The sequence below is a fragment of the Petromyzon marinus genome, chromosome 29 (genome assembly GCF_048934315.1).
Source record: "Petromyzon marinus isolate PM22_M1 ecotype Great Lakes invasive population chromosome 29, UKy_Petmar_22M1.pri1.0, whole genome shotgun sequence".
Classification (NCBI taxonomy): Eukaryota; Metazoa; Chordata; class Hyperoartia; order Petromyzontiformes; family Petromyzontidae; genus Petromyzon; species Petromyzon marinus.
This window is the reverse complement of record NC_133695.1, coordinates 7,698,128-7,713,317: the sequence shown is the minus strand read 5'-3', so window position 1 is coordinate 7,713,317 and position 15,190 is coordinate 7,698,128. Positions and strand designations below refer to the sequence as shown.

General features: G+C 57.7%; 2 protein-coding genes across 3 annotated transcripts in view; both read right to left on the bottom strand.

The window, feature by feature from the left end:
• The window catches only part of LOC116947237 (protein jagged-1-like), a 32,169-nt gene extending 25,141 nt beyond the window's left edge, over nt 1-7,028 (bottom strand). For both annotated transcript variants that reach the window (XM_032962753.2, XM_076070376.1), the window contains exons 1-2: nt 6,411-7,028; nt 1,475-1,819 (exon numbers count right to left, since the gene is read on the bottom strand). In XM_032962753.2, coding sequence (XP_032818644.2) covers nt 1,475-1,819; nt 6,411-6,497 — 432 coding nt within the window. In that variant the 5' untranslated portion in view covers nt 6,498-7,028. The remainder of the gene's footprint in view (nt 1-1,474; nt 1,820-6,410) is intronic.
• A 741-nt stretch (nt 7,029-7,769) lies between these two features.
• On the bottom strand, nt 7,770-13,766 carry NUDT14 (nudix hydrolase 14). Its single transcript, XM_032962755.2, has 5 exons — nt 12,947-13,766; nt 11,749-11,792; nt 11,118-11,182; nt 9,390-9,666; nt 7,770-9,002 (listed from the first exon to the last, which is right to left on the bottom strand). The coding sequence occupies exons 1-5, from the start codon at nt 13,025-13,027 to the stop codon at nt 8,720-8,722; spliced, it is 750 nt and encodes a 249-aa protein (XP_032818646.2). The 5' UTR covers nt 13,028-13,766; the 3' UTR covers nt 7,770-8,719.
• Nucleotides 13,767-15,190: the final 1,424 nt, after the last annotated feature.

Below are 15,190 nucleotides of genomic sequence, written 5' to 3'. Positions count from 1 at the left end.
TTCCCCTATCCCTACCCCTATCCCTATCTCATCCCCTATCCATACCCCTATCCCTATCTCATCCCCTTCCCCTATCCCTATCCCTATCTCATCCCCTACCCCTATCCCTATCTCATCCCCTTCCCCTATCCCTACCCCGATCCCTATCTCATCCCCTTCCCCTATCCCTACCCCTATCTCATCCCCTTCCCCTATCCCTACCCCTATCTCATCCTCTTCCCCTATCCCTACCCCTATCTCATCCCCTTCCCCTATCCCTACCCCTGTCCCTATCTCATCCCCTTCCCCTATCCCTACCCCTATCCCTATCTCATCCCCTTCCCCTATCCCTACCCCTATCCCTATCTCATCCCCTTCCCCTATCCCTACCCCTATCCCTATCTCATCCCCTTCCCCTATCCCTACCCCTATCCCTATCTCATCCCCTTCCCCTATCCCTACCCCTATCCCTATCTCATCCCCTTCCCCTATCCCTACCCCTATCCCTATCTCATCCCCTTCCCCTATCCCTACCCCTATCCCTATCTCATCCCCTTCCCCTATCCCTACCCCTATCCCTATCTCATCCCCTTCCCCTATCCCTACCCCTATCCCTATCTCATCCCCTATCCCTACCCCTATCCCTATCTCATCCCCTTCCCCTATCCCTACCCCTATCCCTATCTCATCCCCTTCCCCGATCCCTATCCCTATCTCATCCCCTTCCCCGATCCCTATCCCTATCTCATCCCCTTCCCCGATCCCTACCCCTATCCCTATCTCATCCCCTATCCCTACCCCTATCCCTATCTCATCCCCTTCCCCTATCCCTACCCCTATCCCTATCTCATCCCCTTCCCCTATCCCTACCCCTATCCCTATCTCATCCCCTTCCCCTATCCCTACCCCTGTCCCTATCTCATCCCCTTCCCCTTCCCCTACCCCTATCCCTATCTCATCCCCTTCCCCTATCCCGGCATCGGAAACCAATGCGCAGGAATGTGTGAGTGGAGCCGCTCGCGGTCCGGCATAGCTGTGAGAGGGGGCTTCTGGGGGGATAGGTGGGAGATGGACGAGTCGGGGGAGGAAGGGGGTGGAAGGAGCGAGAGGGAGTGGAGGGGGTGGGGGAGGGGCTATGTATAGGTCTCGGGGGAAACAACGCGGCTCCAGACACAGGGACGGAACACACGGTGATGCTACTGCTTATGGTGGTGGTGGCAATAATGCTGGTGCTCGCTAACGATGACGAGACTGTGGCAGCCGATGGGGTTACCGATGTTCATGGTGAAGCGCAGTGACGATTTGGACCTCACGGGTTCCCGTGCCAAACCCGGGACCCTCACTACCGGACATCTGTGAAAAAGAGCTTTATAGCTCGGATTCCTCCAGTACAAATACATATTCTGATTGTGACTCCGTGATCCACCCCCGCCCCTCCCACGCCCCCGCCTCTGTCCCTTTTATAACGATGGACCCCCACCTCCCCCTTCCTCACCGGCCAGGCGAAGTGGAAGGTGACGAGCATCCTGGCGGCGCTTCCCCGCGGGCGGAACGAGTTCCCCCCCAGCACGGGGGTGGCGCCGCTCCCGTAGGCGCAGGCGCCCCCCGCGGGCTGCACGCGCGCCTGGTACTCGCGCAGGCAGCCGCGGAAGAACGTGTCGCACTCATCCCGCGCAGAGCAGCGGCCCGGGGGCTCCCCGCCCGGGGCCGCGGGACCCGCGGCGGCCGGGGCAGGGGGGTCCCCCCGATCCCCGTCGCAGCAGCCGCCGTCCTGGAGTTCACCGTCCGGGTTGCGAACCCAGGAGATCTCCAGCTCGAACTGACCCGAGCACTCTCCCTCCTGTTCGGGGGGGAGGGGGGTGGTGGTGGGGGGGGAGGTGGAATTAGTGGTGTAACTTTTGAGTGTGCAGGAGGTGCAACTGCACAGTGGCCCAGATAAGCGGGGGAAATTTCACTGAGCAGGACCCTCCTGGAAGGTCGCCTTGAGACTCAGGTAAGTTTCCGTCGACACCCAGATACGTTGCCTAACTGGACGTCTCACCGCTAGAGCCAGCAATTGGCCGGTGGTCAAATCAGTCAGTGGCCCTGAGCCATGTGTGAAAATTCCACATTCCCATGGCAGGAACTAATGCATCATCTGGTCAGTGATACCATCGCCTCGCTCCCCCCCCCCCCCCGCCTTCTACCCAGCGATGTTTTTGTAATCACGATGATGGTAGCAGCGACGATGGTGACAGTGATGGATCTCTACGTGGCATCTCGATCTGTATTCTCTCCGCTTCAGAGATAATCTAAATTTAGTGACGGGAGGTGGGGGAGGGGGAATTGGAGTGACGCGCGCAACACGTGCAACCAAGGGCAACTCTCCTCCAAGTTGCATCGACGCGAAAAAACGTTCAACAACGCAGCGACACCACGACTTGTGTCTTGCAAACGCGACGGCGTCCCGGGGCTACGTTCTATTCGCAGGAGGAAGGAAGAGGCGCCCATCTCGGGAGCTTCAAAAGGGAGTCCTCGTTAGGGGTTGGGTGAAGCAGGACACGGGCGTGAAAATCACGCAGGGCAAAGAGGGAGGCGAGATAGCAATGCGGCGGGGAGAGTGTGAATGAAGACGCGACACGCTTCGTCATTCACATTTCTCTTCTTCTTCGAGAGAAGGGAAATCAATGTCTCGAGCCTGGAGGTGATCCTTGCTGGGGCTATAGATCAGTGGCGTCAACTGGCGGAGTATCGGGGGAGCTGTAACCGGGGGGACGGAGCACGAGGCGGCGCCTTCGGCTCCACTCGCCCAGGACGCGCCAGGTTCGAGTCCCCGTCCCGGGTTTCTCGGCACCGTCACTCGGCCCTCGGCCACAGCGGCCCTCGAGCGAGCCACGCCGTGTTTAACCCTTATTCGTGAAACGAGATTACAAATGTTGTTTATTCGTAAGACGAATAGTCACCGTAACATTCAATCAGGTGGTCACTGAACACCACACCACTCAACACCACACCACTCAAAGCCACACTACTCAACAGCACACCACTCACTACCATACCACTCACCACCATACCACTCAAAACTACCCCACTCAACAGCACACCACTCAACACCACGCTTATTCAGACCACAACATTCAACACCAAACCACGCCGGATGGAGCGTCTACCTGTATTGTGATAGCGTGCATATGGGTGTGAGAGTGAGTGTGTGAGGCAGTGAGAGAGAGAGAGAGAGAGTGTGAGGTAGTGAGAGACTGTGTGAGGCAGCGAGAGAGAAAGAGAGAGAATGAGTGAGAGAGAGTGTGAGGCAGTTAGAGAATGAGTGAGAGAGTGTGTACGTGTGTGAGCCCCACTTACCCTCTCCGGATTCTGAAACGTGAGTCGCGAGCAGGAGAGGGGAAGGAGAGACGAGAGCGAGGCAAGGGGACCCGACGCACATCACAAACAAAACACACGCGACTACGGTCCACAACACGCCACCACCACCACGATACATCACCACGATCCACCACCACTACCACAATCACCACCAGTCCGAGCTGACAAAATATCGCGCACGTTTAAGGGGAGGAGGGGGGGGAGACACGGTGTTTCCACCCGGGCGCGTGCTGCTTATACACGGCTGGGCAGTTACGCAGCTGAGCTCCATAGCAACCACGCACCTGGGTACCACAGCGACCTCATACCATGGCAACCGTGCACCTGCGCATCTGAGGCACCACGCCGAGACTCGTGGAGCCGGGGAGGGGGGGGGGGGTAGAGGGGGAGGGCGATGCCCTGGTGTGGCTCGATGAGAGCCAGGCGCGTCCATTGTGAATCCGAAGCGCGCGGCCGCGGGACGAGGTCCGCTGCCCCTGTGTCCCTAAAAATAGCGCGCGGCGCCCGTGGAGGGCAGCGTGGGGGAGGCCGGGGAGGCGGTGAAGGAGGGGAGGCGTGGACCCCGTCTCTGATTCATCAGACGCGCCACTCGCCCAGCGTGTGTCCGTGTGCGCGTGTCTCTGTCTGCGTGTATGCGCCCGTGTGTTTTTTCTATGTGTGTGGGTGAGCACGTGTGTGCGTGGGTCCCTGTGTGGGTAGCGGTGGTGTAGGGGTTTGCGCACTGCGCTATGAACTGGGCGACCCGAGTTCGAATCCCGCTCACGGTCAACACCAGTGACGCTTATTTACGCCAGTCCTGGGCTTCCCCTAGGTCGAATCAGCCTCAAATGAGTACATGGTGCAGTGTGTACCCATCGCCACTAAGGAGACAAAGTGTTACTCGCGACCAGCACTTGCCCCAACAGCATGTTAAGGCACGTGGAGAGATTGCGAGAGGAGCTGGTGGCACAAATTGACAGTCGACCTTCGAACCCGGGGCTCTGACCCCCCGGTGGATGGATGATGCTACCGCTGCTGCTGCTGCTGCGTCGTGTGTATAAATAAATGCATCACGACAACGGGGGTCTGCGACCCCGCCTGCGGGAGTCCGTGACGCAGATTAAGTGCGAGTGTGTTTGTGTGTCTGTGTTACCGAGGGGAGCGATAGTGGTTAGTGCCCTGCGCGAGTTCTATCATATTGGTGAATATCTAAGCCAGTGCTAGACCTCCCCTAGGTCGAGTCAGCCTTAAACGTGGGTGGGTATGATTCTGGTCTCGCTAACATCACTTGCATCAACAGCCCGTATGGGCTACGCGGGGAATCTTTGAATAGTATATACTGTAGGTGTATACTGTAGGTGTATACTGTAGGTGTATACTGTAGGTGTATACTGTCCCCAGAGCACGCGCCGTCGCCCATCTCCAAGTCAGAGGGAACGTGCGCGGAATTCCGCTTAAAATAGCGGCCAGGGCTCACGAGTGCGCGCGTGTGTGAGTGTGCGGGGGGACGGTGGCGCAGTGGTTAGAGCTGCAAAATCGGTGATAAGATTTCGATTCCAGCTCGTGACCAATATCGGTAGCTAATATCTGAGCTGCTCCTGGCCCTCCTCTAGGTCGACTCAGCCTTAAAATAATACCTTGTGTTGTGTAAACATCAGCACATGGGAGAGAAAGACGGCCGGGCGTAGTGTTGCCCAACTATTACGGTTTCACCGGCCGCTGAAACACTTTCCCAAAATATTTTTTTCAAAGCTACACGAGGTATTGTTACATTTGCCTTTTGTGTGTGTGTGTACGAGGGTGAGTGTGCAAATGTGTGAATGAGTGCGCTGTGCGTATGAATGAATGGGTGAACGAATGTCAATGAGTATAGACGAGCATGTACACAATGTGCGCGCGCGCTTAAGCATGGGCAGTATGAGTGTGCGTGTGTGTGATTGTGGGGAGCAGCAGCGTTGTGGCTCGCAAACTGCGCCGAAAGCCCAGTGCCACAAGTTCCCTTCTTGACCACGGCTACCATCAGTGGTGATTATCTGAATCGACCCTAGGCATCTCCTAGTACCTACTGCTGTGTATAAACATCAGCAACGGGGAGACAAAGGCGGCTAGGTATGGCGCGAGCCACACCACCCCTCGTGTGCAATTCCGGCCTTTATAGGTGCTCGCTAACAGCACTTTCCCCAAAAGTCGTTCAAAGGCTTTACGGGGGATCTTTGTTTTTGTTGTCGTAATTATGGAAGACGGCGTTTTGGAAGACCTAGGTTGCGATGTCATTCTCGGCCGGGTGCCCGATTTCCCTCGCAGCGGGGGTCGCGGGGTTACCACTCTCCAACGCGCTCCTCTACCCGTCCCTCGCTTTTTAAGGGGGGGTGGAGGCGGGGGGTAGAGGCGGCACATTTGATGTGGAGAGACCCCGCCTCACCTGGACCCTCGAGCCCCGGGCCAGCGTACCCAATTTACCGATCGTCGCGTCCGCAGAGCACCGCGCACACGCACACACATACACGCACACAAAACGCGCACACACACGCACACACACACGCGCGCACACACACGCACAGACACATGCTCGTGCCATGGCTACACCCCGCCGCCGAAAAACGCGCCACATGCACCCCACAGTCGCGCCGCCCACGGTGGACCACGGCCCCCGACGGGGACCTGGGATCCCCCGTGATACTATCAAGGGTGACAAGCGGCTCCCATCATCGTCATTGTCAGCGTGCGCACGCGTAAATTGCGCGCGTGCCTCCGATAATTGCAGCAGCCACACGACTTATCATAGCGACCACAACGGGCATTCAGAACGGCATCAAGTACCCAGCAACCGCAGCGGGTTAATCAGCAACCGCACGTGCCTTTATTAACTTCTCCAAGCTCCGGCAACGGCGCTTGGATGCGGTAAACCACACCGAGCATGCATGGGCACCCGAATTTCCAGCGACCACACAGGGTTGAGGAAACTTCGCCGGGTTCCGGCAACCACATTCCAAGTTTCCAGCAACCACACTGGGGCTCCGGCACCTCGACTCACCACGACGGAGTGGCTGAGGGCTGACACCGAGAGACGCGTGTGCGCACCCACCACTCACCCGCACGGGGATGAGAAGGCAGAGGAGCACCGCCGCCGACACGACAACCGCCACGCGCGTCGCTCCGCTACCGCCGAGGGACGTCATCCCCTCCGCGCGGGGTCCGGGAGGGGTCCCGTGAGGTCCCGAGGAGTTGATCCCGCGGGCACAGAGGACGCCGCGAGGGGAGCGGGAGGAGCAGGACTTCGCCAACGTTGCCGGAGCGAGCAACGAACGTTGCTGGAGGAGCAGGGACTTTCCGCCAGATTTGTTCAAAGAATGAGCAATTGCTGGGTCAACTAAAGTTGCTGGAGTTGATAAGAGTTGCTGGAGTTGATAAGAGTTGCTGAAGAAGCGGCAGAAATTTTGGATGGAGCAAAAAATGTTTTTTAAATGGAGCAGCCAAAGTATTGAGAGGAGCCGGAGAAAAAATACTCTCACTGGAGTTTCTGGATCACTCAAATTATCTGGAGCAAGCGGACTTGACGGGGGCTTCTGCTGGCGTCCCCGTGCTCCCACCGCAGGCTCCTCGTGTGCACGAGCCCCCGGCACTCGGGGGGCCCCTTTATAAGGACGCGGGGTTCGCGAGGCGAGCCCTCAACTCAATATCGAACCCTCGCCCACTCGAACTCCCATTGGTTGACACACCGTCTGCACGACGCCCACACCCCCTCGTACCACGCCCACGCCCAAATGCGATTGGTCAGCCCCGCCCCATCCCCCCCCCCGCAAAAGAGGCGTGGCTGGTAACAAACACGTGGTTTGTGGCACGCGGGAGGGGCCTCGTGTCAAACGCGCACACATGGGAGTTTAAATGCCACTTTGTGAAACGTAAACAATAGTTGTTTTTATGGATGTGGACCGACCGCGGCCATGCTAATGCGGAATTCCCACCGCTAAACTCAGGGCTGCTCACGCCGATTTGCAACGACCCGCACGCTCTTGGGGGCAGCGCGACACTTTTGAGGTGACCTTTGAGCGAAAATTGGAGCTGGAGTTTGGGGTATTGCCGAGAAGAAATGAATGTAAATATATACACAACCGTCTCCCCCGAGTTCAATTCGCGTCGCTCATTCTCACCCTCCATCGCTCTCTCCCTCACTCATTCTCCCTCTTCCTTATTCACTCAGTCTCACTCTCTCTTCCTCCCTCCAACACCTTCTCATTATATCATCGGACACTCACTCTCCCGTCTCGCACTTTTTCATGATCGCTCACGCACTCTCTCCTTCACTCATTGTCCCTCAAGCATTTCTAACACTGATTCTCTCTCTCTCCCACTCACACACACTCTTCTGCACTCGCTCGCTCTGTCCACTTAAACTCAGCGACGTTTCGATCAATGGCCTTTCTCCAAAGCAAATAGTCGGAGCGGTCGTGTATCTTAATACAACCAAGTGTGTCAACATAACCACACCATTTATTATCATTACTATCACAGATACCAGCATCGTTACTATCATCATAAACAACAACTTTATCGACACCGTCATTGCCATCTTTATGATCACTGGCACCTTCACCACACTCATCATAACTGACATCAACATAAATCATATTCATCTTTGTCAACATCAGAACCACCATCATATTGATCATCATCATGAGGCTTAGTACCGTGTCGCCATCTACACAAATTAAACGTCCTAAGTTTTCTGTCCTTCCTCCGCACCTCTGATTAGCACGGTTGGCTACGCACGGTGCGAAAGAAGTTCAATATACAATCTGTACATCGATTATGGCGATCTATACCATCAACTATACCATCAACACCTTCACCATCGCCCTCCAGACTCGCTCAATGCGCATCGCTCCACGAGCCCTGCCCACTCGCGACACCAACAGCGCGGTAGCGGCCGTCGTGGGGACAGCGGCCATCGTGGGGCCAAAACGTAGAATATGCACCAACGATTGTGAGACGAGGGGCAACAGAGCGAGTACCCATCGCTAAGTGAGGGGCTCAGAAGTCGCCTCTGCAACTTGAAGCATCACTCACCGGGCTCCCTCACCACTCACTCCCCCCCTTCCCCCCCAGCGAGCGCTGTGCGGGGAGTGTATCCCCTACTCAGGCTGCGTGTGTACGGCTCCTGCTCCGAGCACTGCCAGTGCCACTGCGATACCAACTGGGGAGGCTTCCTCTATGACAAAGGTGGGAGCAACTCTGGGGAAACTCGGGGTAACTCTGGGGCAACTCTGCGGCATCTCGGGGCAACTCTGGGGTAACTCGGGGAAACTCGGGAAATCTGGGGGAAGTTCAGGGAAAACTTGGAGGGCAACTTGAGCAACATGACTGGAATATAATATATTTATTGTAAAGGACACGAACATCGCTATTGGGTTAAAGTTGGGGCCACGGCTGGGGCAGGCCCGGGACTGGTGTTGGGCAGGCTCGGAGCCACGTTGCTCAGGAACCACAAGAGGCCGTAGAGGACGCCCAGGGGCCGCTCTATGTCCGCGGCCTCCATGAACTGAGCGGCGTGCTCCAGCGGGAGCTCCATGAGTTCGATGAGCTCCCCCTCGTCGGACCGGCCCCCGCCAGGCCCCGTGTGCATCGCGTCGGTCACGGCTGCGTAGTACAGGGTTTGCCTTGCCCCGGACACCCCCACGCCTGTCCTGTATGGGGCAAGGGGTGGTGGGGGGGGGGCACACGGGGGGCACACGATGGGTGTGTATGGGTTACATTGTGAGCACATGGGGGTCACGTTGGGGGACACACAGGGATCACCCGTGATTCTCGCTGGCTGAGGCTCGGAGGTCTAAGTTTGCCCCGGGTTGGGATCTCTGTGCATCCTGCCCCTGACCTCCTCTACTCCTTGCCACCCGTGTTGGCAAATCCTGAGTCCCTCTGCTGCGCCGTGCGGTCACGGCGCGCTGACCTCTAGCCCCCTGCCCGTGCGCCTTCACCTGCAGGGTGCTCAGATACAGTCGCACAGCCACATCTGGCAAGAGAAGCAGAACCGGGACCAGAAAGCGCCGGTACGGGCGGCGAGCGCCACGCACCTGTAGGAGGTGACACAGTGGAGCTCCTCGAGCGGCACATCATAGCCACACTCCTCCATAAGCTCGAGGCGTGCGGTCTCCGCCGCCGAGACCCCTGGGTGGTCCAGGATGCCCGCGCACAGCTCGCATGTCACCCCCGCCGAGCCGGGCAAGGCCGGGCCCCCCTCATCGCCAACGCCCTCCCCTCTGGCCCCCCGCAGCACCCGAGTCCCCGCTGCCTCGGTCGCCTCCACGAGTCGCTGCTTCCGCCTCCACTCGCGCTCGTTCACGTAGACAGCTGCGGACAGACAATTGCCGCGAAACGCACTCTCACCATGACACAGGTCCCACAGGGCACTGTGACACAGGTCCCACAGGGCACCGTGGTACAGGTCCCACAGGGCACCGTGGTACAGGTCCCACAGGGCACTGTGACACAGGTCCCACAGGGCACCGTGGTACAGGTCCCACAGGGCACCGTGACACAGGTCCCACAGGGCACCGTGGTACAGGTCCCACAGGGCACCATGGTACAGGTCCCACAGGGCACCGTGGTACAGGTCCCACAGGGCACCGTGGTACAGGTCCCACAGGGCACCGTGGTACAGGTCCCACAGGGCACCGTGGTACAGGTCCCACAGGGCACCGTGGTACAGGTCCCACAGGGCACCGTGGTACAGGTCCCACAGGGCACTGTGACACAGGTACCACAGGGCACCGTGGTACAGGTCCCACAGGGCACTGTGACACAGGTCCCACAGGGCACCGTGGTACAGGTCCCACAGGGCACTGTGACACAGGTACCACAGGGCACCGTGGTACAGGTCCCACAGGGCACCGTGGTACAGGTCCCACAGGGCACCGTGGTACAGGTCCCACAGGACACCGTAGTACAGGTCCCACAGGACACCGTAGTACAGGTCCCACAGGGCACCGTGGTACAGGTCCCACAGGACACCGTAGTACAGGTCCCACAGGACACCGTAGTACAGGTCCCACAGGACACCGTAGTACAGGTCCCACAGGGCACCGTGGTACAGGTCTCACAGGGCACCGTGGTACAGGTCCCACAGGGCACCGTGGCACAGGTCCCACAGGGCACCGTGGTACAGGTCCCACAGGGCACCGTGGTACAGGTCTCACAGGGCACCGTGGTACAGGTCCCACAGGGCACCGTGGCACAGGTCCCACAGGGCACCGTGGTACAGGTCCCACAGGGCACCGTGGTACAGGTCCCACAGGGCACCATCACGGCTCCCACTGGCTCTGTTTGGTGCTCTTTCAGATGATGTCGCGTTCAACTGTATACTGTAAGAGGAGGGTTATCTTGCAGAGCCACGTGCAGAGACATAGCTTCCATTACTGTTCAACACTTCAGTTTCTGTTCAGAACCCAGTTGTCTGTTTGGTAACTCCAATACTCATTTGCGACATCACCCGCAAATTCCTTAATTGGCCAAAACCACAAAGTGACATTCTCGGGCAGGAGATGCATACACACCCTGTACCACGTGGAGACGGCTGCCACTGGAGGTCCACTGGGCTAGACCTCCGCAAGGCTACAACGGTTGAAGGTGCAATGCCGATTTAAGGCGCTTTGAGTTGCTGATGAATTTAAGCAAGCGCCACTGTAAATTCCAAATCCCCATACCTGCTCAGAACGCTAGCACCTGTGTAGAAGCCTAGCACTATGTGTGGAACGCAGGGAGAGAGAGAGAGTTGTCGGTGCTGGGAGCCGCAGCACGCCTACCTGGCCGGAACTGCTTGACGAAGACAAAGCAGCGGCGTGTGGTGTTGAAGAGGAGGATGGCGACGCTGGGGGAACACAGACACACGGACCCCGGGGTGAACTCATACGGGACCGCTCCCCTCGAATGCAGCCCTGACCCCAAAACGAACCCAGGCCTGGCACTTGCACTGGAACAGGGGAAGGGAGTCGACAGCACGGATGGCTGGGGGAAGCGAGCTAAAAGCCTTGGGGGCAGCAGAGGAGAATGAGCGTTCAAACTAACACTGACCCCTGAGTCTTAACCCTGCCTTGACGTGGCCTCCAACCCCAAACCTGGAGCTCACTGCTCAGGAGTTGCCTCTGCACGCACACGGGACTCGTTGCTGCTGTGTGTGAGCCCAATTGAGTTATTTGCAGGTAAAATTGTTTATGCATTGGGAGATTTTGGCCGATGCCGGTTACACTGTGTGGATTTTTTCGTGTCAATTAAGCTGAGGGTGAGGAGTGAGTGGGGGTAAGGAGTGGGGGTGAGGAGTGAGTGGAGGTGAGGAAGCAGTGAGGGTGAGGAGTGGGGGTAAAGAGTAGGGGTGAAGAGTGAGTGTGCGTATTGGTTTGGCAGGGGGCTCTCTCTGTCGTGGACCGCTGGCCTCACCTGTCATGAGTTTCCATGAAGTCCCACGTCTTCCTCACCCCGTTCTGTGGGAAAACCAGAACCATCGCATAGACGGAGGTGGTAGATATGAAGTCAGTACAGCAAGTAGGTTACCAGACAGCAATCCATCCCAGAGGCACATTGACCATCCACTCAGCTCATCATGAAACGTTAAACTCTCAGCTGACAGTCGACTCAGCTCTGCATAATAATTTTGTTCCTACATGTTTTGACTTGATTGTAAGAGAGGGGCTGTGCCGTCAGCAAGGGGGGGGGGGGCACGGCCCCCCTCCATCCACTTCCACCCGAGACGGTCCGGGCCTGCCACTGCCCCCACTGTTTGCTGGACCCTTACACCGCGCCTGCTCCCCATCATAGACCACGTGTCACATCACAGTGTGGAGAGTGAGTTTAAGTTGATTTCGTTGACCTTGGTGAGAACTCGAGAGAGACTCAAGGTAGGGGTGCCTCGGTAGCGAGATGTTAATTACCTCGCCTGGTATACAGGTTGTGGGTTCGATTCCGACCCTGATACCTGTATATTTGGAGCTTGCATGTTCTGTCCCCGTGGTCACGTGTATTTTTCTCCGTGTCCTCTTGTTTTTCCCTCCACATTTAAAATCTGGCTGCTATACATTTCCACGTGATACGCCACTTTGTTGAGCTATAATTTGTGGCTAGGTGGCTTTAAAAAAGATCTGAATAGCTCCGTGGGCCTTACCTGACAAACTAACAAAAAGTTATCGTTTTTTTTATACAGTCGCATTTGCGAGCACCAGTCTGCCACAAGGGGAGCGTGACTGCTGCTGCTGCGTGTATTCCCTTTTGAGTAATTTGCCGTGCAATTTTTCAAATTGGGTCAATTTGTACTCTGGCACAATGGCCTCCTCTTGCGAACGACGCCAGGGGGTCCTTCACTTTGAGTGAAGCAGAGGCGGTCGCGTGGGTTCGCGGCTGGCACCACCCGGCGGCATTGATTGACCACGCCGATGGGCATGGCGAGTGGCGGCGTGCCGTGTGCGGAGGCGCGACACCGTGACGGCGCCCGACCCATGGCTTCACAACTCTCACGGCGTAGTCTCATTGACCGCTGCTCGGCCGGAGTGAGGTGGCACGCGGCTACGGTCACCACAGCCAAAAGCGAGAGGCGTCCTGGTCGTGGTCGGGCCCGGCCGGCGATAAGCCTCTGGGCGGCTACCTGCGTGTAGGAGATGCGATGGGGTCGAAGGTATCGCGAGGCGGCGCACGGCTCCACCGACACCCCGCTCACGTCGTCCATCTCCCCGGCTCCCTCCGACTCCGCCTGGGTCCCACAAGGGAACCACCCGGCTCCTCGACGCCGTTTGTCTTCCGGGAGGAAGTGAAACCGGGGAGCGCTGGGGTCGAGTTTCGGATTCCGGCGCGGAGGGCGCAGAGCGCAGAGGGCTGTGCGCCGCCCACCGTGGTCGGGACGGGGACTATTTTGGAAGGCCTCCCCCGAGTCTCAAGGCTCTTTTTCAGGAGGGTCCTGGCCATGTATTCGCAGTATGGAGTTGACTCGTGGTAATTAAAGGAACTTCGAAGCTGCGTGCTCGGGGGAGTCGAAGCCGTTCTCCGTTCACCGTGGGGTGCGACGGGGACGTCCTCTGGTCTCTCCACTGTCCAGTATAACATTACGTGACCGTATACAGGAGTGTGAAAATATTGGCATGGCTGTACCAGAAGGGGGTTTACGTCAGGCACAGATTACACTGGTGAGGTCCAAGGATGGTGTCACAGGCGTGGTCTTGTGGAGGCGTATTCAGTACGGTGTGCGTTGCGGGGCAATTATTTGTGTGGAACCTGGTGGCATGGTGTGGGCTTGGTGTGTGAAGTGGGGGCTGTGGAGTATGGTGAAGTGTAATAAATGCGGTGGTGTGGTCTTGTGTGCGGTGGATGCTGAGTGCGATGTGTGGAGGGGTGTGTGGTGGTCTGGCGAGATGTGTGGCAATGCGAGTCACAACGTTTTCTTAATTCTCTCTTGGGCTCCGGGATAGCAGCACCCCCCCCCCCCACACCGCGCCGCGTTTTGTCTCACAAATTGGGGTGAGGGGTCGAGGCTCGGTGAGTGACTCCGCGTCCCGCATTCAACAAGGCCCCGCAGGTTCATTACGGCGCGCGGCACAAGCGGCCCAGATGGCCTCCTCGGGCTCCGCCAGCGCCCGCAAAAGAGAACTTTTGTCGACAAAGTTTCACTCCCCCCTCCCCACCGCCCCCCGTCCATCCAAGAGACACACCACGCCTTTGTGTCGAACTCGCGGCACGGTGGCTGAGCCGCTGTCCGAGGCGGGACGCGCGGCCTTTTCATCCGCACGGCGATTGAGCGCCGGAGTTCTGAATCGACTTCTTTATGAGCCAGGGGTCTTTTGTGATGGCACAATTAATTAAGCCACTTCTAAACGCCCACCGCCCCCGTCCCGTCTCCCTGCCCTGCCTCTGCCCCCCCCCTCCACGCGTTTACACCCCCTCCCCACTCCATCTTTCACCACGGGCATTCAGCGTGACCCGCTCCAGCGCATTGCAATGAATGTGAAGCTCATGAAATCCACGTTGCAAGGTTAGGCTGTGGTGGCTGCCGTCGTTGCTGTTGTCACTTTGGTTCATGGGATGATCGAGGTAATTATGTCGCACAAGCCGCGTGCTATCCACTGCTGGACGAAAGCCTCCCCGAACCGGTGACATCCCCCATAGTCTTGCGACGCCGCAAACAATCTCGTTCCGACGCACGAACTCGGCTCGTCGCTCCGTCTCCGCGGTAGAACGCACCCCCTCCCCCCTCCGCGAGTGTGCTCCTTCCTTTGGCTGCCATTCCCTCGACAGTCTGGGCCGTCCGCTATCATCCGTTCTTACTAACAGCCAGCGCGGTGCCTACAGCACGTTTTCTCTTTTCCCTGTGTTCCCCTTCCTGTCTCTGAGAGTAACTCCGTAACGACCCTTCCCTGCTTCTTTGCGCACTTTTCAGCCGTTATTCCACTTCGTCATCGTCCACGTTCTATGAGTCAAAGGCAGCAGCAGTACCATCAGCGTCAACATCAGTACGGCGATGGATTGAATCCATCTGTGCAGAGCTTTCAGCGGGTTTACCCTCGTATGCGTTCACTCCCTAAGGAAAATCGGGCAAATCGCCTGCAACGTCTGAGACTGTTCAGGGTTACTCCAGAAGGCACGCGGACCCCACTGATACCCCAGGCGGTCGTCATGCACATTGCAGGAACACTCAACAAGTACCGCCTTAACGTTTGAGTTGTCCCTCGGTTGCCGGGCCACGGGACGGCAGTACAGCAAATGGGTCCGTGAGCCGTCTGTACAGTTTAAGTGTTATCCACTCGTCTTCAACCCAGCGCTGGGTTTTCTTCGGGTCGTATGGATTCCCCCTCCCACACGAAGCCAAACTTCCATTAGCAATTAAGTTCATGGCCAAACA

Coding starts and splice junctions, on each gene's coding strand:
- NUDT14 (XM_032962755.2), bottom strand. CDS start 13,027: ATGGACGACGTGAGCGGGGTGTCGGTGGAGCCGTGCGCCGCCTCGCGA. Junction 11,793..12,946: donor ATCGCATCTCCTACACGCAG/GTAGCCGCCCAG, acceptor GTTTTCCCACAG/AACGGGGTGAGGAAGACGTG. Junction 9,003..9,389: donor CACTGTGTCACCTCCTACAG/GTGCGTGGCGCT, acceptor TGCCCCATACAG/GACAGGCGTGGGGGTGTCCG.